Below are 22794 nucleotides of genomic sequence, written 5' to 3' on the forward strand. Positions count from 1 at the left end.
GGAAACACACAGACAAATATATGTAAATGTTTGTAAATACAGTCAAAAAAGCATAAAAAAAAAAGGTCAAGTGACCACTAACTAAAGAATGGAAATATAAAATGTGATTTGTGAATACAACAGAATAAAGTTAGTATATGTAGATAGACTTAAGGTGTACACCTACTTTAAAAAGAAAAATCTAAAGGGAACAGGGCACAGTGGTACAATATTTAATCCTAGCATTTAGGAAGCTGAGGAGAGGGTCCAAGTTTGAAGTGGGCAATTGGAGTTCCAGGTACCAGCACGGGAAAGCAGACAGCCCAGGCAGAGCTCTGGAACTTGGCCAGCTAGTCTAGACAATCAGTGATGCAAGATCTAAGGTTGCGCTCAGAACTCCACGCATGTATCTGCACTCACATGTGAACACACATACCACAAGATTCAAACTGTAAAAATGGCAATAATATAAATGACATAAAAAGCAATTGAGGGGCTGGAGAGATGGCTCAGAGGTTAAGAGCACCGACTGCTCTTCCAGAGGTCCTGAGTTCAAATCCCAGCAACCACATGGTGGCTCACAACCATTTGTAATGGGATCCGATGCCCTCTTCTGGTGTGTCTGAAGACAGCTACAGTGTACTCATATATACATTAAATAAATAAATCTTTAAAAAAAAAAAAAAAAGCAATTGAGGAGGACACCTCACACCTTTAGCCTCCAGACTCAGCTGCACTTGTGTGCATGCAGGTACACATGCATGCACGCACACATGCAAAATAAGCAACTGAGTGAAGTGGTAGATGCCTATAATCCCAACACTTGTGAGATGAATGCAGGAAGAGCAAAGCCAGCTCCAGCTATAATACATAACCAATTCTGAGGTAATCCTAGACTGCCTGAAACCCTGACAAAACGGGAGGACAACTGGTGAGATGGCTCAGCAGTTAAGACCATTTGTTACGATTCCCAGCAGACACTGTTCACAGCCATCCAAAACTCCCAGGCATGCACGTGGTACACATTTACACACATAAACTAAATCCTTAAAAATTTAGCAAAAATAAAAAAATAAAGGGATAGAGAAATGGCTAAGTGTTTAGAGCACTTGGGGCTCTCCCAAACTCCCAGTGGACCTGAGTTTGACACCCCAGCGCCCACACCAGGGAGCCTACAACTGCTTCTAATTCCAGTTTCAGAAGATCCAATGCTCTCTTCTGGCCTCCATGTAGCATAGACACACACACATGAATAAAAACTTTAATAAAGTAAATGGAGATACAGGTTTTAGGAAGAAACATTTGAAATTTATTTAGATGAGTAGTCAGTCTGGTTTTTTAAATATGTATGTGTGTTTTTCTTACAAGGATGCCTGGTAACTCCCAGAGGCCAGAATAGGACATAGGGTATCCTGGAACTAGAAACCCTGTCTGAGAAAATAAAGAATGAAAGAAAGAAAAGAAATGAATAACTAAATAAATAAGTAAATAGGTAAATGAATAAAGAAAGAGAAGGGGGACAGACAGGTAGGCAGGCAGGGACAGGGACAGAGACACAGAGACAGAGGCACGCACACGCACACGCACACGCTCCCACGCACAGACAGTAGGTGCAGACCAGGAGTAGTGCCTTACCTGCCATCTACAGAACTGTAAGAGCAATCCTCAGTGGCTTCCCACCCCAAAAATAAAGCACCACACACAGCAACTGAGGCCTGAAATCCTAGCAAGTAGGAAATGGAGCAGGAACATCACAGAGGTTTAAGGCCAGCCTAAGTAACCAGGAAATTTCAGGTCAGCTTAATCTCTGTAGTACAACCATCTCCAGAAACAAAATCTTATGAGCAGTTCTATGTGTCATACCCAATGCTTACCACTGAACAAAATCCCAGCTCCAAAAAAAGTTGAAATAGGTGCTACCCACTCATATTAACCTGAATCTTACATTAACGTTAAAAAATAGTCACAGGCTCCCTGACATACCCAAGTTAAAACATCTGTCCTAGTAACTTCACTTAAAGCTACATTCTCACTGTCTCTCCCCCACCTCTGTTCTCCCCTTTAGACAAGGCTTAGATTAGAACTCATGATCCTCCTACCTCAGCCTACCAAGTACCATAAAAACAGGTCCATAACACACCAGGCTTCTCTCTGCTGTCCTGGTATCTTCATGTGACTGCTTTCCCACCGGTCACACAATGGAAGCACCCAGGTCTACGGCATACAGCTTGTGGTTCTCTGTAGTAGTAGGTAGAAATGATTCCTTACTATCCACTTGGTAACTTTATTTTCAAACAAGTGGCTCAACTTCTCTGAGCCTCAAGTCTATCCTTTCCAAGATGCATTCAGTAGCGAAGAGTGATTGCTGCTCTTGCAGAGGCCCCACATTTATTTTCCAAGCACCCACGCTAAGCACTTACAACCACTTTCAGAGGATCCATGGTGCTCCTTAATGGCCTCCTTGGACACCTAACACACATATACACATACTCACACAATATATATAAATAATTAAAATAAAAAATTAAATATCTTTTTTTTAAAAAGAGGGTGTGTGTGTGTGTGTGTGTGTGTGTGTGTGTGTGTGTGTGTAAGAAGGCATAGTGAATAAAGCTGTTCGCCATCAAGCAGATGACCTGAGTTTGACCACAAGGTGATTCTCTAACCCCCATGTGTGCCATGGCACAAGTGTACTCTCACTTGCCACACTGAAATAAATGTAATAAAAGATTTAAAGAAAGCATGGTCTGGGTTGGGGATTTAGCTCAGTGGTAGAGCACTTGCCTAGCAAGCGCAAGGCCCTGGGTTTGTGCCCCGCTCCGAAGAAAGAAAGAAAGAAAGAAAGAAAGAAAGAAAGAAAGAAAGAAAGAAAGAAAGAAAGAAAGAAAGAAAGAAAGAAAGAAGAAAAAAAAAAAAAAAAAAAAAAAGCATGGTCTAAAAGCCAGTGGTTCATATTTGAAATCCCAACACATAGAAGGCAAGAACACAAGGTGGAGACCAGACTACACTACCCAAGCAGTTTGAGGCCATCAGGACTACGCACTAAGACGTGCGGGGAGGGCCAGGCTACGTAGCTCACATTAGCATATGCCTAACTGATACAGGAGGGCCCTGGGTTTTATCCCCAGCACCAAATATCAAAAATGTATTCTGAGGACCGACACAAAATAGGCAATGTTAGATACTCTCTAGCCTAGGATAAAAAAGTGATGAAACTCTCAAAATTCACAAAAGGCTCATGACCAAAATAACCAATATTTAACTTCAAGTCAAAAATAAACTTTTTCTTTAGTCAATATGACAACTCTGCCAGGCCTCTAGAGACATTCTAGGGCTGTTCTCTATCTTTTCTGCCTCAGCAGAAAGAATGTGATGAGAGAACAAGATTCACAGCAGAATGTGTTCCCTGTGCGCTAGCTTTGGCGGGCTGATGGGTTGGCTGATTGGCAGGCTGAGGTCTCAGCAGCATATGAGAACTCTGAATTCAAACTTACCACACAGCCAAGGATGACCTTGTCTTCACGATCGGTCTGCCTCTACCCCACACCCGAGTACTGGGACTGCAGTGTGCACCACACACTTGTTTAGTGCTGGGGATAAAGCCCAGGGCTGGGTGCCAATCAGGCAAGCCCTCTACCACAGAGCTGGATCCCTAGGCCATTTGTTTCTGAGGGAATTCTTTTATGATCCTAACTAAGGGGAGCTGTAAAATCCTACTTTCACTCATGTATTTAACATTTACCAGGCCAGTCTAGGCCTTGAGCTATAAATATAGTTGAGAAGTAATTTCTCTCTCTCAAAAAAAGGAAAACACGTCAAAGACCACCAGCAAGATGTGTCAGCTGGTAAAGCTGAGAAACCTAGCAAATGTACTCTGACCCCAGAACTCAGACGGCGAAAGAAGGAAACTAATTCTTTTTCTTTTCTTTTCTTTTCTTTTTTTGGGGGGGGAGCTGGGGACCGAACCCAGGGCCTTGTGCTTGCTAGGCAAGCGCTCTACCACTGAGCTAAATCCCCAACCCCCCAGGAAACTAATTCTTACAAGTTGTCATCCCATCTAAATCAGTATCAGCACAATGACATAAACACATTCACGCACTACGCTAATTTTTTAAATTTTAGTGCTCAGCAGTTAAGAGCACTACTACACTTCCAAGGATCCAGGTTTGATTCCCAGCACCTACCAAGTAGCTCAGAATCATCTAGAACTCCTGTTACAGAGTATCTAATGCCCTCTTTTCTGGCCTCTGTAAGCACACATGCACATTCAATGCACAGACATGCTTGCAGGCAAAACATTCATACACATAAAATAATGTTTGCTTGGTATTTTTTTTTTAAACTAAGTTGAAGGCTGGGTGATGGTAGAACACACCTCCAATCCCAACACTCGGGAGGCAGAGGAGAGCAGATTTCTGAGTTCCGGGACAGCCTGGTCTACATAGAGAAACCCTGTCTCAAAAAATAGAGACAGACAGACCTAATTTGAATTCAAACTTTAAAAATAAATGTTCTCCAACTACAATTTCTGGCTAATTTTGTCAGAAATCAATATGTATTCAAACATGCAGCACTTTCATAAAAATCTCATGTTCACTAAACGTCAGAACAAAGTTCCTAAGAAGTTAAAACTCGGGTTGAGGCTATGGCTCAGTTAGTATAACCCCTGTCTCGTATGGTCAAAGCTCTGGGTTCACTCTCCAGCAATGCCTAAGCCAGGAACGGTGGCACACATCTGAAAATCCCAGTTTTTGGAAGGCACAGGCAGAAGGATCAGGAGTTAAAGGACATCCTGGGCTAAGGTAAGAAATTATCTCAAAAAAATTAAAACTAAAATAAAATAAAAAAGGATTCTGGGGACAGGAAGATGACTCAGCTGCATTTGCAAAGGACCTGGATTTAGTTCCTAGCACCCACATGGCAGATCACAAACATCTGTAACTACAGTTCTGGGGTATTCAGCAACCTCTTCTGGCCTTTTTGAATACTAGGCATTCATGTTGTACACATACATAACATGCAGGCAAACACACTCATACATATAAAACAAAAACAAATCTTTTTCAACAAGATCTTGTCTCACCAGGCACGGTGTGGTCCGCCCTTGGAAACCCAGCACTCTAGAGGCTGAAGCAAGAGGACTGTTTGGATTTCGGTGCTAGCCTGGGTTAATAGCAAGGATCGATCTTAAAATAAAACAAATAAATAGACCCTACATCAAACAGGGGGAAGGAGGGGCTCAGAGAGATAACATCATTAGTAAAACGTTTTGCCTATCATCCTGAAGCCCTGAGTTCAATCAAGGTCCTCATAAACTGGGCACGGTGGTACACATTCCTTAATCCCAGCACTCCATAGGCCTGAGATACATGATATCCTAGTTCAAAAATACATATAAATTTACCCTCAATAACTACAGCTTACAACTGACAATAAATCAGAACTTGTCAACCATCTCAAGATACAAAAAAATTGGGGGCTGCAAAGATGGTTCAGTGGTTAAGAGCACCTGCTATTCTTACAAAGGACCCAAGTTTAATTCCCAGCACCCATAGAGAGGCTAACAGCTCCGGGGGTATCCAATCCCCTTTTCTGGCCTCCTCAGGTACCAGGGATGTACATAGTACTCATGCTGGCAGACAGGTCGACAAAACAGTTACATGGATAAAATTTAAAAAAAAAAAAAATTTTTTTTAAATTATAATTATATCCTTAGTTTAAAAAGTATGATCAAGGGCCAGGAATATAGCTCAAAAGTACAAGGTTTTAGGGGCTGGGGATTTAGCTCAGTGGTAGAGCGCTTACCTAGGAAGCGCAAGGCCCGGGGTTCGGTCCCCAGCTCCGAAAAAAAGAACCAAAAAAAAAAAAAAAAAAAAAAAAAAGTACAAGGTTTTATCAACACATTCCAGGCTCCGGATTTGATCCTAAGCACTGAAAACAAAATACAAACAAAAAGAAATTAGAAAGTAAAACCAAGACATACCAAAGGGCCAGAAAGCAGCTCAGCTGGTAGAGCACCTGCCAGGATGACCCGACAGTCTGAGGTCATGCCTTTGAACTCTGTAGAAGGGAACCAAGTCCCAAAGCTTGTCCTACGGTCTCCTTTCCTGTCACACATATGCATACCAATAATTTCAATTTTGTTCAAAAGTCCAATATAAGCCACAAATGATAGCTTACACATGTCATCTTAGTGACTTAGAAGGCTGAGGCAGGAGAATCACTAAGTTCAGTGCCAGCCTAGCCTAGAGAATATTCAGCTCTAAGAAGCCTCTGTGATTTACTTACCCAACCTAAGCTTCTGCACTGCCCAGTGCATGACATAACTACTAACCTTAACACAGCACTTTTAGAATGACAGTGCTTACTACAAATTCAAAAACCTGTCTGGTGACCAACCACTATGATCTAACTTGAAGGGCAACTGAAGTGTGAGTATACAGTAGTAACTCTGACCTGGCATGGTCAATGTCCTGGGTTTAATCACTGGTATCACTTGAACAACAACAAAAAACTTTATATTTCTTTATAAAAAAAAAAAAAAAAAAAAAAAAGTACTTGCTAGGCATGGTAGCACATACCTTCAATTCCAGCACTTGGGAAGCAGAGGCAGAGGGAGAGGCAGGAGGATCATGGTGAGGTAGAGGCTGGCCTGGTCTACCAAGAGTTCCACAACAGCCAGTGCTTCAAGGAGAAAAGAGCACTTGTGTGGCTCAGTCTTCCTGTGGGACCCCAAGCAGTGGGAGCAGAGGCTGACTCTTTCGCTGACTGTTTGACTCCTACCGGGCTGCCTTGTCCAGCCTTAATACAAGTGGAGGGGCCTAGTCTTGTTACTACTTGAAATGGCATGTTTGGGTGGTATCCCTGGGAGACAGTCCTTTTCTGAAGGGACAGAGAAGGAGTGGATGGGGGCTAAGGGTAGAGGAGAGGAGGTGGGGAAACTGCATTCTGGATGAGAGAACAATCAATTTAAAAATTGTCTTAAGGGGCTGGAGATGGCTCAGCGGTTAAGAGCACTGACTGCTCTTCCAGAGGTCCTGAGTTCAATCCGAGCAACCACATGGTGGCTCACAACCATCTGTAATGGGATGCCCTCTTCTGAAGTGTCTGAAGACGGCTACAGTGTACTAACATATAAATAAAATAAGTTTTTTTAAAAAAAATTGTCTTAAAGGGGTTGGGGATTTAGCTCAGTGGTAGAGCACTTGCCTAGCAACTGCAAGGCCCTAGGTTCGGTCCCCAGCTCTGAAAAAAAGAAAAAAAGAAATTGTCTTAAAAAGAGTATTTCTGCTAGTTATTATTATTGCTAGATTTGATTTTATTTATATATTTTGTTACTTGTTATGTGTGCATGAATCTGCAAATATAAATGTTTCATCCTTTCACCATGTGGGATCTAGAGACTGAACTCACATAATAAGGCTTAATTAGCAGCAAGGTCTTTTAACCCACTCAGCCACCTAGTCAGACAATTTTAGTTTTGTTTTTTTTTTTAAGTTTTTGTAATGTCTAAGTGTGCATGTGTTTTGTGTGTGTAAGAGAGAATGAGTGAGTCAGTGAGTGAGAGAGAGAATGCACATGAGTATAAGATGCATGAGGAGAAGGTTAGATCTTCATGACACTGGAGTTACCAGAAGATGAGAGCTATCTGATATAGAGCAGTACACACTTTAACGCCTTAGCCATCTCTCTAGCTCTTTGGTTAGTTTTTGGCATAAGGTCTCCTGGGATAACCCAAGGTGCCCTGGAACTCACCATATGAAGCATGGACTAGTCTCAAACTCAAGGTCCTCCAGCCATATGCTGCTGGCTTGGTTTCTGAGACAAGGTCTCACTACGAAGTCGAGGCTATCTTCAAATTCTCAATCCTCCTGCTTCAGCCTCCTGAGGGCTACAATTACAGGCTTGTGTTGTAATACTCAGAATATGTTATCCTTAGCATACATACATGTTTTATCATACAATGGTATACATACAAGACCAATTATTACAGAACTTAGGTACATTAGCAAAATACCAAAAACAAACTCAATGTTCATTAACAATGACTAATTATTAGCTGTAGTTCATCCGAACAATGATCTGAAAACATAAAAATGAAGCAGTTTGGGACTGAGAAGATGGCTCAACGTTTGAGAGCACCCAATGTTCTCCCAGAGAACCCAGGTTCAGTTCCCAGCACCCACGCTGACTACTCACATTGGCCTGCAATTCTAGTTCCAGAGAAAATCTAAACCTCTCTTCTAGCCTCTGCACACATGTGGTAACATATCTATCAGGTAAACATTCATATGCATGAAATAAAAAAAGTGTTTATACAAAGGATGAGGGAACTCTTGTGTATTTATATTGTGTGTCTGTGTGTGTGTGGCACACAGCTTGTGTATGAGCACAAACAGTTGTGGAAATCGGTTTTCTGCCTCTTCAGGGACTCCAAAACTAGGTATCAGGCTTGGCGGCAAGTGCATTTTCCTGGGCAGTCATCTTGCTGGCTCCCCCTTATTCTTGAGACAGGGTCTTATGTAGCCCAAGCTGGCCTCCAATTTCCAGTATAAATAAGGGTATTGTGAGCTCCTGGTTTGACCCAACTGCTGGAATTACTGGTATGCACCACCACACCTAACTGGCAGCTCTTCATGTAGATACATTATAGTGGCCCACATATCAAACATAAACTACAGTAAGATATAGACAGCAGAACTACCAAGGTTGGGCTTGTTCTGTTTTTCAATTGTATGTGCATATATCAGCCAAATGATACAATTCTTAGTTTCAGCTCCTCAGGAGGGTAAGTCAGAAGGATCATCTGATATCAAAAATATAAGGTTAACCTGAGCAACAGAGAAGATAATGTCTGTAAAAAAGACAAATTATGTGTGTGAAAAACATCACTTTAAATATTATATATATGAGTGTTTTACATGCATGTTTGTGTACCATAAGCATGCCTGATGCCCATGGAAACCAAAAGAAGTCATCAGATCTCTGGAACTAGAGTTACAAACAATTGTAAAACTCCATGTGGGTGCTGGGAGTTGAACCCCAGTTTTGGAGGAATAAGCTCTTATTCACTGAGCCACCTCTCCTGCTCCCATATGAAAATGTTTATCTTACACTTTGCTCTTTAAAATATAAAGTAACTTTAAATTACTGTCAGAAGTAAAATAGCATACAATGTAAATGGAAATCTTTAACACAGTTACAAAGCCTCTGAAGTCTTAATGCACTGGGGAGGAACCACTAGGAATGACACAGTTTCAAAAGCATCGTGAGAAAAGAACAGTCAGTGGTTACTAAGACTCCCAACATAAACAGAGGAGATCAAAAAAAAGCTGAAATCATGGCAAGTTAAAGGACAGACTACTCTGCATAGCAAGATCCTGTCTTAAAAGAAAAGAAAAACTTATCCTTACATCGCCACAAGACTATAAACACAAAGTTGTTACAAGCACCTCAAAACAGGTAGACTTTTGGGTCTTTCTCGATTTTAACTGCACTATCAGGGAAAGTAAAATGACAAAAGCCATTTTTACATTTCTGGTAAATTATACTGCATATTGGATATATCGTTGTTAAAATTAATAATCTAGTGAATCCCTTCAATGAATCTTTTTATTTCAAATACTGCACTTAAAAGTCACTAAAATGAAAGTAGAGTATTGTCATGTTCATCTTACAAATATACTTTGTAATAAAATACAAGCAGAAATCATTTGCCATGATTAAAAATTTTATAAAAATGTTGACCTTTAATACTTTAAGCCAGGCAGTAATGACACATGCCTTGAACCACAGCACTCCAGAAGCAGCAGGTTAATCTGAGTTCGAGGCCAGCATGGTCTACAGAGTGAGTTCCAACACAGCCAAGGATAGAGAAAGCCTGTCTAGAACACCAAAATAATAATAATAATAATCATAATCATAATCATAATCATAATACATTAGCTACACAAAGTAGCACTTCCAAGTGGCTTATGTTACATGCCAGACTGTAGTCAAAACAGTATTAACTGCTCTTCTTCTGATTATGCATTTACTTTTATTTTTATGTTTATTCTTTTAGTGTTTTTGAGTTTCTGGGTAGCCCTGGCTGTCCTGGAACTCACTCTGTAGACCAGACTAGCCTCAAACTCACAGAAATCTCTCTACCTGTCTCCTGAGTGCTGGAATTGAAGGCGTGTGCCACCAGTGCCTGGCATGACTTTTATATACAGTATTCAAATTTTCTTTTTAGGCATCATTTAAAATAATTACAGAAAATTAAACTCCTTAAACAATTATCCAAACAAAACTCAGCAGGATAACAAATCTGTACAAGTTACACACTGATGACTTAAGTCAGATAACTTTCAGACAATGATACCTTGCCTATGACTTCCCCTAAACAGCTTAGTCGTCAGCCTACTAAATTTTTTTTTAATTTATTGTTGAGACAGATCTCCATTATACAGCTCTAGCTGGCCTAGAACTCATAAGAGACCCTCCTTCTTTTGCCCCACAAAGTGGTATGATTAATGCTGTGCATCTTCTGTTTATACAGAATACCAGGGGTTAAACTCACAACACTATGCATGCTAGGCAAGCACTCTCCCTACTGCAGATGGGTTTACTTTTCTAAATTATAAATCTAAGCAGGCCCAGTAGTACATGCCTAAGATTCCAACATTTACTTGGGAGGCTGAGACAGGAGGTGAGTTCTAAGCCAGTCTGAGCAACACAGGGAAAGCAAAGTAAAAAAAATGAAAGGGCTGGAACACAGACAATGTATTAAGGGAACAAAGAATCTTTTTTTTTTTTGGTTCTTTTTTTCGGAGCTGGGAACCGAACCCAGGGCCTTGCGCTTCCTAGGTAAGCGCTCTACCACTGAGCTAAATCCCCAGCCCCGGGAACAAAGAATCTTAAAGTGTACATAATCTGCTATTTTGTACTATTTAGTGGGGAAAAGACATAACTAGAGATGTTAACTAACCGGCACAGCACAGCACAGCAATTTTACTGTAAACTTTAAAATTTTTTCACTACATGTTTATTCAAATACTAAGTTTGAGAGCTAGCAAGACGGTCCAATGGTTAAATGGCTCACTGTTAAACCTATTTAAGGAAAATCCCTGGAACACACACAAAAAAGGAGAAAACTTGCTCCATAGTGTCCCCTACCTTTTACATATGCACTCTAGTAGCTATATATACACACAAAAACATTAAAAATTTTTTCTCAAGAAGTATATGTAGCAAAAAAACTTAAATTTATCTGTATGTGTGTGTGTGTATGCAACATGTGCACAGGTACCCAGAGACTAAATGACGACATCAGCTCCCCTGGAGCAGGGTTACACGTGGCTGTTAGCTGCTGCCGACGTATGAGCTTAGGAATCAAACTCAAGCTCTACAAGAGCAGCAATAGCTCCTAACCACTGAGCCACCTATCCAGCCCCTGAATTGTCACAATTCTTTATGGAAATCAAAGCAGAGGCAGGCCTATCGAGATCTATAAAAAATTACCTTTGTCCTGATAATTCTGTCCATTTATCCTTAGATAATAATGGATAACAATAAAACTGATACAGTGGCTATCAAGACCTCACTTACAGGTGGGTACAGAGACTTGTCCCTACAGTCCTAGTGTTTGAGAGGCCAAGCCTGGAGGAGTTAGACAGGCCTGCCTATCTAAAGAACAAAGACTCTAATATTACCTCTACCAAAAACCTGTATCAGAAGCTTAATTTTATCTGTTTGTATAATAGCATTTCTACCCTTAAAGCTGTTTCAAAACCACTTCAAACCAGTTATGATAGGACATAGCTGTAATCCACTCAGCACAGTCAGTCAGAAGGATCTTTAGTTTAAGGTCAGCTTGAACTACACAGCCCTAGGTTCTTTTAAACAAAAACCACTTTAGGGGGGTTGGGGATTTAGCTCAGTGGTAGAGCGCTTGCCTAGGAAGCTCAAGGCCCTGGGTTCGGTCCCCAGCTCCAAAAAAAAGAACCAAAAAAAAAAAAAAAAAAACCACTTTAAGCACAGAATTCTATTACCCTTTAACTGTTCTCAATACTTTATAGATCATGGCATAAAAGTAATTATCTATATCAAATAATTATAAAACAAACAAACAAACATGTATACAGCTAGGAGTACAGAGGGTTTCCCTGTTGAACAAAGCCCTGGGTCCAATCTCTTGTACAGATAAGAAATCATTTTTTAATAGAGAGGAACCTTGAAACAGATTCCCACTTTGACACTGGCTGTCCTATAACCCCACCTGCCCACATTTCCTGGATAGCAGGACTACAAGCTGAGGCTACCGTGTGCTCAGCTTTGGTTTTGGATTTTGAAATAAGATATTGTATATTCCATCTTTCTGCTCCGGTCTCTCAACACTGACCGTGCACACATATCCCACAGAACACAGGTCTTTAATATTTTGTATAGAGGTATAGATGGCCTTTCATCGGTGTTTAAACATGATCTCATTATGTGGTCCTGGCTGGCCTGAACTTACACTGGGCCAAGTCTGTGCTTCTCTATGTGCTAGGATGGAAAGCACGTGATGCCGTTCCCTGCCTACAAATAAAATCCTAAAGATGTTAAAAACAAAACAATAGAAAAATGCTTTGGGTATACAATGCTTGAGAATTAGTGTGACACTAATGTCCACTTATAGCAGAGAGCAGTAACAGCTCCAATTATAGCGCGCAAAGAAATCAGAGATGACATAAGAAAACACCCTCGTAACTCAGAGAGCGACTACTTCCTGACTGTTCCTGGCATGGTAAGGGATGTAATTTTAATCTATTAAAATAGATCATCCTCCAAAATATATTCTTCTAACACCCCCCCCCCTTTTGGAAAGGGGTCTTATGTCACAGCCCTGGCTGGCATTTGTCACTACACTTAGCCTTCCAGCATATCTTTACTGTACTGGAGGGCTGGGATACAGCTCAGGTGTTGATACTTGCCTAGGATGTAGAGGCCTATGTTCTATTCTGTTACCTGCATAAACTCGGTATGGAACATGCTTAATTCCAACCCTGGGGAAGAGGACAGAAGAAGATATGGAGTTCATAGCCAGCCACCTTCCACCCTGGGAGACTGCTGAGGAAGAACACTGTGGCTATTTTAGATAAGGCCATTGAAATGAGCGAAGTTGTTTAAAATTACATTTAAGGTTGAGCATGATGGCGCAAGCTTTTACTCCCAAAACTTAGGAGGCAGACAGGAAGATCTCTGTGAGTCTGAGGCCAGCCTGGTCTACATATTGAGTTCTAAGACAGCCAGGAACATAAATTTACTTCTGTGCATATGTGTAGAGGCCAGCGAACAGCTTCCAGTGTTGGTCCTCTCCTTCCACTATGTAGATCCCAGGAATGGAAGTCATCAGGCTTGGAGGTAGGAGCTTTTTAACTGACTGAACTATTTACCAGCCTAAAATATGAAAAAAACTTTAAAAGCCTTTCTAATTTCATCTAGCAGCAGCAGGAATAAAATCCTGACACAGTATACTAGGACATGAGTATGCGTCATCTTATTAGGTCTCCAAACAAGTCTGTACAAATAGAAATTACCTGTAAACTATGGAATCAAAAAACAAAAAAGTGGGGCTGGGGATTTAGCTCAGTGGTAGAGCGCTTGCCTAGGAAGCGCAAGGCCCTGGGTTCGGTCCCCAGCTCCGAAAAAAAGAATTTAAAAAAAAAGAAAAAACAAAAACAAAAAGTAAGTAGCCCAGTGCAGTGGCCCTTGGGAGGCAGACACAGGTGGATGTATGAGTAAGAACAGCCTGGTCTACACAGCAAGTTTAGGACAGACAGCCAGGGCTATTTTTTTAGACACACTCTCAAAAAAAACCCTGTAAGTAGGCAGGCCTGGTGGCACAGGCCTAAATCAGTACCTGGGAGGTGGAGAAAGGAACACTAGGAGTTCAAGGTCATCCTTGACTACTCAATGGGCTTGAAGTCAGCCTGGAGTACATGCTTGGGATACTATCTCAAACCAAAGAAAAAAAGTTCAATAAAATAATGGCTTATTGAGTTATTATAAGAATGTACATTGTGGGACGACGGGGGTACACACCTTTAATCCCAGCACTCAGAAGGCAGAGGCAGGCAGATTTCTGAGTTCCAGGCCAGCCTGGTCTACAGAGGTAGTTCTAGGACAGCTGGGCTACACAGATAAACCCTGTCTCCAACTAACCTCTCTCCAAAACAAAATCAAAAAAGACAAGAAAACCTAAGATGGCTCAGTGGGTAAAACTACTAGCCTTTCAAGCCTGACCACACAAGCTCCATCCCCCAAGTACCAGAAAGCCAGATGCGATGGTCTGCACTTGTTATCCCAGCACTCCTCAGGCCAGATAGGAGGCACAGACACAACTGCCTGGAAACTCAAGGCCAGACAGCCAGGAGTACAAAGAATACACAAGAGACCCTGCCTTAACAAAGGGCAAGGGCGTAACTAAACCCAGCAAGTTATTCTGACCTGCAAGTGAGTACTGTGGCAGGCAGGCAGGCAGATACAGACACACATACATAGATACATGGACACAGACACACAGACACACACACACACACACACATACACACCACAACACAATGGGACCATCAAGATGACTCAGCAGGTAAACAAACTTGAGTTCAGTCTTCAGGACCCACATAGTAAGGGAACTGACTCCCACAAGTTATCTCCTAACTTCCTTATGCACACTTGGTTCAACAACAATGCTCCTTGATCTGTTTTCTATTGCATGTGGCACCCAGGGCCCTATGAGTGGAAATCCAGCACTCTACCACTACTGAGCTACAACTCCAATGCTTATAAGTTTTGGATTTGGTGGTGCATTTTTGGTTTGGGGGTTGCTTTGTGAGAGTGGGTGGGAGGGGGAGGCCACACGCTCTAGCGACCTGGAACTCACCACCCTTTTCCTTCAGTTTTAGGATTACAGGCATGTATCACTCCATTATCTTATTGTTTGTTTAATTTTTTTCAAGATTTTAATTTTTAATTTTTACTTTTTTCCCTTTTCTGTATAAGCATTTTGTCTGCATGTACATCCGTGCACCACATGCATGCAGTGTTTGAGGAGGCTGGAAAAGGGAGTCAGATTTCTTGAGACTGGAGTTACAGACGGCTATGAGCCTTTCTGTAGGTGCTGGGAATCATACCTGAACCTCTGGAAGAGCAGCCAGTGCTCTTAAATGCTGAGCCATCTCTCCAGTCTGAAGAGCTGTATTTTTGATTTTGTATACATATACATATGAAAGCATGTGTACATGAATCTGTGTGACCATGGAGACAAGAGACATCAGGTCTCCATGGGTACAGGCTGAGTCAGATGCTGGGAATCAAACCTGGTTCCTCTAGAATAGCGGGCACTCTTAAAGGCTGAGTCATCAATCCAGCACAGGCACACATACATGTATGCTCACACACACCTTTCTTAGAACATCTTTTCTAAGATGAGTAAGCCCTGGCTGACCTTGAACTCTATATGTGAACCAGGCTGGCCTGAAACTCTTGAGATCTACCTGCTTCTGCCTTTAATGTGCTGTGACAAACCAGCATTTAATCTCATTCTGTAGCCCAGACTGGCTTCAAAATCAAATCCTTCACCCTCCCAAGTGCTAGGATTACTGACATATGCCATAACATCCAGTTTGATATTACACTCTAGGTGACCATGACATACAGTGAAAAGCTCAGTTTGCAATTAGAAATTCTTAATTAAAAGTCTCAAAGTCAGGCTGGAGAGATGGCTCAGGGGTTAAGAGCCCTGGCTGCTCTTCCAGAGGTCCTGAGTTCAAATCCCAGGAACCACATGGTGGCTCACAACCATCTGTAATGGGATCTGATGCCCTCTTCAGGTGTGTCTGAAGACAATGACATGTACCCATATATATTAAATAAATAAACTAATCTTTTTAAAAAAGTTTCACAGTCATCTAGAGACAGTTTTTACACAGTGCAGTAGTCGCCAGCAATGCAGGTAGATGAGCAAACAGTATGGCACATGACTGTCATGCCAACAGGAGGATTTGAGTTTGAGGTCAGTGTAGGCTATGCAACAAGAAAAACACATCCTTTTAAGAAGTGGGAAGTAGGAGGATCATAAGTTCAAGGTCATTCTCTACTAGAAAGTTCAAGAATTATATGACAACTGTTTTAAAGACATATACATAGGAGCTAGGCAATAGTGACCCACACCTTTAATCTCAGCACGCAGGTACAGGCTGGTGAAATCTATTTGAGTTCAAGACCAGCATGGTCTACAGAGTTCCAGAACAGCCAGGGCTACACAGAAAAACTTTCTCAAAAAAAAAAAAACTAATCAAACAAACACACACAAGATGTCTGTGTAAGACGGTAAGATGATACACAGAAGATAAAGGAACTTGCCACCAAGTCTGATGGCCTTAGTTTAATCCCCAGGGCCCACACAGCAGGACACCAGTAGTGCTCAATTCTGACTGAAACGTTCTTAGTTCTTAAGTACCTTAAAAATCCACACCTTTTATTGTTTGCTTTGAACACTCAGGTTGGCCTCAACCTCAAAACAACCCTTTCTGTCTCGGTTTCTTGACTGCTAAGAAATAGGCATGAGGGGTTGGGGATTTAGCTCAGTGGTAGAGCGCTTGCCTAGCAAGCACAAGGCCCTGGGTTCAGTCCCCAGCTCCGAAAAAAAAAGAAAAAGAAAAAGAAATAGGCATAAGCCACCATAGCTGACTGGCTCTGACCTTTCTCTTCTATTCCATCTCTTTACCACAAGGCTATAAAGACCCAGCCAATGAGACAGTACAGACTAAATAATTAATAAGGTCACCACCTGTTCAAACTTTGAGGTCTAATATTTTCTCAAGATGTCACCTAATATATACAATGTATGCAGGTTTATACTAGAAAGAAAAAAGTAAATAAAACCTTCTACATTTATACATTTATATAAGCTTATTTACTACCATGTTAGATGCAGAGTATATTCAAAAGATTAATTTTTTCTTTTTCTTTTTGGTGGGAGGGTGGCTTTTTGAGACAAAGTCTCACACTGTAGACTGAGTTACTTAGAACTCAGAACTCCAACTATAGGCATGAGCCCCTGTGCTCAGCTCTGCAGCAGTCACGGGACCAATACCGGACTACACACACCTGATGAGAACCACACAGCCTTACATTTCTACTGCATGCTTCTACCAAATCCAGCTCTGCCCTCATATCCAATGCATATGTGAAAGCAAAGACAAAACCACCCATGTACAATAAATATCAACATGAATCCAAGAAAGTTATAAGCTGCCGGTAGATTTTCAAAATAAACTACAAATTCTAATATACATCCAAACAATACAACACAAATTTGAGATATCCACCACAGCAATTTTTAAAAATCTCTAACTGTCAAGCTAAGAAAACTTATCTGATCATCAATCAACAGAAACAAAGGTGACACACCCATTCTTTCTCTGCAACTTTAGAGATTGACAGAAGTATAAAGTAAAATAAAATGTCAATGCCCTCAAGACAATCGCCTCTATACTATAAAAATGTCTTATAAAATCTTATATTTCCCAGCATCTGTTGACTCTAAACAAAAATACAATCTTCTTTGGTGACATTAACAGTAACCATGACAATGTCGTGTCAGAATCGAAAGAAAATCAGAACCAAATATGTAAAGCTAAGAGTGGCCTTTCAGAAATCAAGCACTTTTAATTTTAAAAGAGATGAATCTGGGGCTAAAGAGGTCAACTGGTCATTAGCTAGTCAAGAAATGCCAAGTTCTAAAAAGTAGGACGGCAAGAACGACCACCTCCAGCAATAGTACAGAACACTGAGGGACTTGTTTCTTCCTCCGTTTCTATCTGCGCCTGCCTGTACACAACACGTATCTACAGACACACTTCAAACCTGAGAACTAGAAAAGCTTATCAAGCCTGGTGGACGCAGTCATCAAAGAGGTAGACCACCGTAACTTCACGAGTAGTTCAGAAGAAATTAACCTCCTTTAAATTTTGAGCGCTGGCCAGAAAAGTTTCCCATCTGAGCCAAGTTCAATATACGCCCCAAATGCACTTCAACTTATAGCAAGTTTGGCCCATGATTAACACAGAAAAGGACTCCAAACCACACACTGGTTCCCGGCACAAAGGCATCAGCAGACAAAGTCATTTAGTTCTGCTGTTGCTGTTTTGTTTGAAGCGAATCAAATGTATACCTACCTGTACCTTGAAAATGTAAACCTGACCTTAGTCAAATGCCCTTAGAGCATTCACTTTTAGCCAATCCTCAGTGAAGCAATTTGGGATAAGCTACGAAGGACCGAACTCACGGAAAAGAGATATGGTTTAAAAAAAAAAATCAAAGTACAATTTCCCTAGAAAAGCTCATGTTAGCTTCCAGCTATGAACTGGAACCAAAGACAAATTAAAGTTTCCCTGTCCGTGGCCTGTGTATATACATTCAAGTATATATTTAAGTTGTACCAAAGACTGCTTACAAATGGCAATTCCTGTGAAGTAGATGGTGATGAAGTCCCAGGTAATTCTAGCATGTTTCCTAATGTACTGGTACTGGAGTCGGGATCATCCTGAAAAGATAAATTTATTGAGTTAAATTGCTCTTCTATGGTAACGTTTGTGTCTCCTAGTGAGTTGGGGGCTGGGAGGAGGGCTGTCTTTTCATTGCTTCCGTCCACTTCACTTCTTTGTTTATTTTTCTGTTTTTCAGTTTGAGGAGCTAATGGCACGAATGGCTGTTCCACTGCACCATGTCTACTCTCTGGCATGCTGTCTTGTTCACTTCCCATGGCCATCTCTACACCATTTTCTGATTTAGGCTCATAATTGCAGGAGGCATTGGTCTGAGTTTCCTCAAAGATCTCCTCTATACTCTCATCCTCTGTGACTGGCTGTTCTGGGTCCATTTCAGAATCTACATCTGCATCGTCCACACAAGTAAAATTGTCAAAGTGCAGAAAGCCATTCTTGGTCGTCTTTGTTACGCTTAACTGAAGTTCGGGGGGGTTATTACAAGTGGGCTCCTGGTTCATAGCAAGTGCTGTTGGGCCACCAGGACTCAAGGAAGTGCAAACAATTGGCGACTGAGCTCTTGAATCACTTTTTGCAGGGTCTTGAAAGGATTCTGATCCATCAGCAGACCCACTTAAATACTCTACATTGATCATGGAGGCCAAATCCTGTAGTCTCCGCAGTGGAATGTAACAAGATGGAGAATCTTGTCCATAAGCATTTTGGGATGTTCCACTGGCAGTCGGTAACTGCATAGTACACCCATTAAGTGGCTCAGAAAAATTGGATTGACCATTACCGAAAGGGCTGTCCTTGTCTTCGGGGGCATCTAAATTCACTGAATTAGAAAAGGACAGCAGACAATTTCTTCTAGATAATTCACAAGACTGATCCATACTGTGCCCGCATCAACCTGGAATCCAAAAGACACGGCAATTAATCAGAGTTAACAAACCATCTGAATCTGACTCTTCTTTCCAAAATGGCAGCCACTTCTGAAGGCCTAGTGGCCTTTCTGCTGCACTTCCAAGGACGGGAAAAGTTCTCCAGGCTGACGACAGGAAAATGGCCTCAGAACTACATCTTCCCGGAGCTGGGTAAATCCTGCCACATGGAAACTACCCGTTCTTTTTCCCTGCACTGCAGGCTGGTGGACACTGGGGCTGAACTAAAATTAAAACCCTGGCAGTCAAAATTCCCAGATCTCAATCGGGAGGGAATCCTCCTCTCCTCCCCACGCCCTATGTCCGACAGCCAAATCTCTTGAAAGAGAAGGGGGCTGCTGGTTTCGGGGGCAGCTTCTGGACGCTGCACAAAAAAGGTATCCCCTCCTCCTTCTTCTCCTCCTCCTCCTCCTCCGCAAGCTGGGCGCAGCGGTCACAATAGCGCTGCACCCCGCGCCCAGCCGGCGCCGGAGCCTTTGCAGCTACCGTGCGCAGGCCTCAAGCGAGTTGGCCGAGGCGGGTGTACCCCGAAGCTCGCCTTCCTGGCTGCAAACCTACTGAGTTCGCAGCTACAAGGACCAAGACACCGGGACACGGCCGGGAGAGAAACCGAGGCGGTCGGCATAGCCGAGTCAGGGTAGCAGCAGCTGCTACAGCTTGACAAACATGGCTGCTGCCGTCGCCGACGCCGCCTGTCCGGGCCGCGCTCCTTCCCACAGCCGCGGCAGCACCTCCCGGCAGCGCTGTTGGCACTCGTCAACACTCAGCAGCAAAGCAAAGTTTGCTGCGGGAGGGCAGCCGCCCCCGCGCCCCCCAGCCAGCTACCTGAGGGGAAGCAGAGGCCGTGGTGCGCGCGGGGGCACGGCCGGCGATGCACGGGCCGCGTTGGGAGGAAGTTCGCCGCAGCCCGGCCAGCTAGGCCTAAGGCCCGCTGGTAGTGATGGAGGAGGGGGAGGGCGCCGCGGCTGCACCGCCGCGGGCCACCAACCCTGCTCGGCCACCGGCCCTCCACCGCGTCCCTCACCTCACGGCCACCACCATCTTCCCGGCCCCGCTGTCTCCTCCTTCCCCCTCCCGCCCGTCGCCCACCCCTGCGCACTAGTTACCGTGCCCCGCGCCCCCTCCCGGGCCAGCTGGGGGGGAGGGGGTGACCCTCATTACACTGGGGGCGCGAGCGGAGCGGAGGACGGAGAGAGGGAGCCGCTCGCCGCACCCCCCTCCCCCCTCGTCTCTCTTCAGGCAGGAAGGCAGCGAACGCGACCTGCCCCGGCCTATTCCTCCGACGCCGCCACCGCCTCCTCCTCCTCCTCCTCACACCCCCACCGCGCGCGCCCCCGCGGCGGCGCGTGCTAAGGAGAGCGCCTCGCACCAGCCCGCGTGCGACCGAGGCCCCCGGGTGCGCGCGTGCGCGCCGCCGCCCACCTCCCCCCTTCCCCCACCCCTCCCCGCGCGCGCGCTCCCGCGCCTCACTCTTCGGGGTTCAGGGCGGGTGAAGTCGGGCTCGCGGGCGAGCGAGCGAGCGGGCGGCCCAATCGGCGGAGCTGCTACTGCCGCCCCCTCCCCTCCCCCTGTGCGCCCGCTCAGGGCCCGGGCCTACGGGCTGGCTCGGCTGCCCGGGCGGGGCCTGAGGCAGGCTCCCCGGGGGCCTCGCGCGCCTCCCGGGAGCGTCGGGGCCTGCGGGCGTCGTGGGTGGCATTGAGATCCCTTCACCTACCTCGGGGCGCTGCGCCAGCCCCTGGTTGCACACAGCTAACCGCACCCTACTCATCCTGAACCCCAACCCCGGAGACACCTGGTCTGGCTGAGGCCTGGCCTGCCGGCCTCGCTCAGGCCCGCGTCAGCCCCGGCCTCCATCTTAGGTTACAGCCCGGGCTCCCCATCCACTGGGCACCTGCCCTCAGCCCCGCTGGTTTCGACCCGAGGCCAAGGCAACCCCCCTTCTCGCTGTAGGGCTCACCTGGGGGCTTGGGATAGGGTCTTCGAGGCCCCAGGCCCCGAGCAGACGTGGCCGCAGGTGAACCCCCTTGCCCAGCCGCACCCCAAACCCACACCACCACCACGACAGACCAAGCTGAACAGGAAACAAAATGGAGGCAGCAGCTCGGGTCTGCCTCCCAGAGCCAAGCCTGTACAGCCCTGGGGCTCCCTTCAACTGGAGGCTCGACGCCCGCGAGGCAGGGGACTGGCTCCTCCCGGGAACCTAGGACAACCGCCCTAGAGCAGCGCGGGCGGGCCGGGGACTCGGCCCTGCGGTCCCCACAGCCCCTCACCCACCACCCCTTCCCTTCCCCCTTCCCTCTTTCCTCTCCCTCCCTATGCCGGGCCGTGCGGGGTGAGCGGCTCAGGGGTGCTGGGTCGGGTTACCCGCCCGGGGCACTGGCCGCAGGACGGTGGCCTCGGCACAGGGATGAGGCCGAGAGACCCCGCAGCACTGAGCCCACGCCCCGCACCCCGGCCGGGATGCAGCCTAACAGCGCGCCCGCACCTCGGCCTGCCGCTGTGCAGCCCCCGCCCAGTGAGGCCGAGCCCCTGGTCCAGACACCGCGGGGACGAAGCTCCTTCGTCACCCTCGGGCCCAGGGGTCTTCGCTGCCCCGGGCGGGGCGAGGGGAGCTCTGGGGGAGGGGTCCACTAATCCCTGCACCGCCTCCCGCGCCTAGTGTGGGTCTGGGTCTAGGCCTGGCACGGCGGCCCGGGCTGCGGGCGCTGGCGGGCTTGGAGAGGTGCGGACGCGCGGGGCTAGGGGCCGGGAGGGGCAGCGCCTCGCACAGCGGACGCTGCAGTTCTCCACACCCAGGCAGATGGCCCTCTCGAGCGCGCTTCGCCCCTGAGGCCCGGGCCTCGGGACCCCTGCGGGACTGCACGGGGACAGCCTACAGGCTGGACGGTCTGGCCAAGCATGAAAGGCACAAACCCCCGGCCTAGGATCGCTCCGCGTTAGCATGACAGGCCCTCAGAGCGTGCACTCGGCACCAGGGCCCCGCCGCCCTGACCTACTAGGGCTGTGGCGCGTCCATTCCTGAAAGACAGTGGAAGGACAGGTCAGGGAACCCAAGCCAGGCCTGGTCCCGCAACTCCAGTCCCCTGAGGCTCTTCTTCCTTCCCCGACCCTGCTGCCTCCTGGGTTTGCTTCACGGCAAGAAGCTCACCTCAGGCATTACTTGGTCCCTAGAGCGTTAGGCGCATCCTTGTTGTTGAGAGAAAGCCATATTGGACCGCCCAAGAATTTCCGCCTCTTCCAGAAAGCCTTCGGTGATTTTGGAGTTCATTTTGAAGCTGAGGGCGCCGCCCTCGATGGCCACGTGACCACCATTCCTCCAGAGGCTTAGTAAAAGTGCACAGTTATTGTCCCAATAGAGT

General features: G+C 45.3%; 1 protein-coding gene across 21 annotated transcripts in view; it reads right to left on the reverse strand.

The window, feature by feature from the left end:
- Nsd1 (nuclear receptor binding SET domain protein 1) overlaps positions 1-22729 on the reverse strand; it is a 114444-nt gene extending 91715 nt beyond the window's left edge. For 2 of the 21 annotated variants that reach the window (XM_006253627.5, XM_039095625.2), the window contains exons 1-2: positions 20542-20828; positions 18461-19404 (exon numbers count right to left, since the gene is read on the reverse strand). In XM_006253627.5, coding sequence (XP_006253689.1) covers positions 18461-19387 — 927 coding nt within the window. In that variant the 5' untranslated portion in view covers positions 19388-19404; positions 20542-20828. Of the gene's footprint in view, positions 1-7734; positions 7871-18460; positions 19405-19993; positions 20215-20260; positions 20836-20905; positions 20987-21149; positions 21350-21392; positions 21728-21920; positions 22069-22583 lie in introns of those variants that run through there. The other 19 variants (XM_039095620.2, XM_063276340.1, XM_039095619.2 and 16 more) reach the window with 19 other exon arrangements.
- Between the last annotated feature and the right edge of the window lie 65 nt (positions 22730-22794).

The sequence above is a fragment of the Rattus norvegicus genome, chromosome 17 (genome assembly GCF_036323735.1).
Source record: "Rattus norvegicus strain BN/NHsdMcwi chromosome 17, GRCr8, whole genome shotgun sequence".
Classification (NCBI taxonomy): Eukaryota; Metazoa; Chordata; class Mammalia; order Rodentia; family Muridae; genus Rattus; species Rattus norvegicus.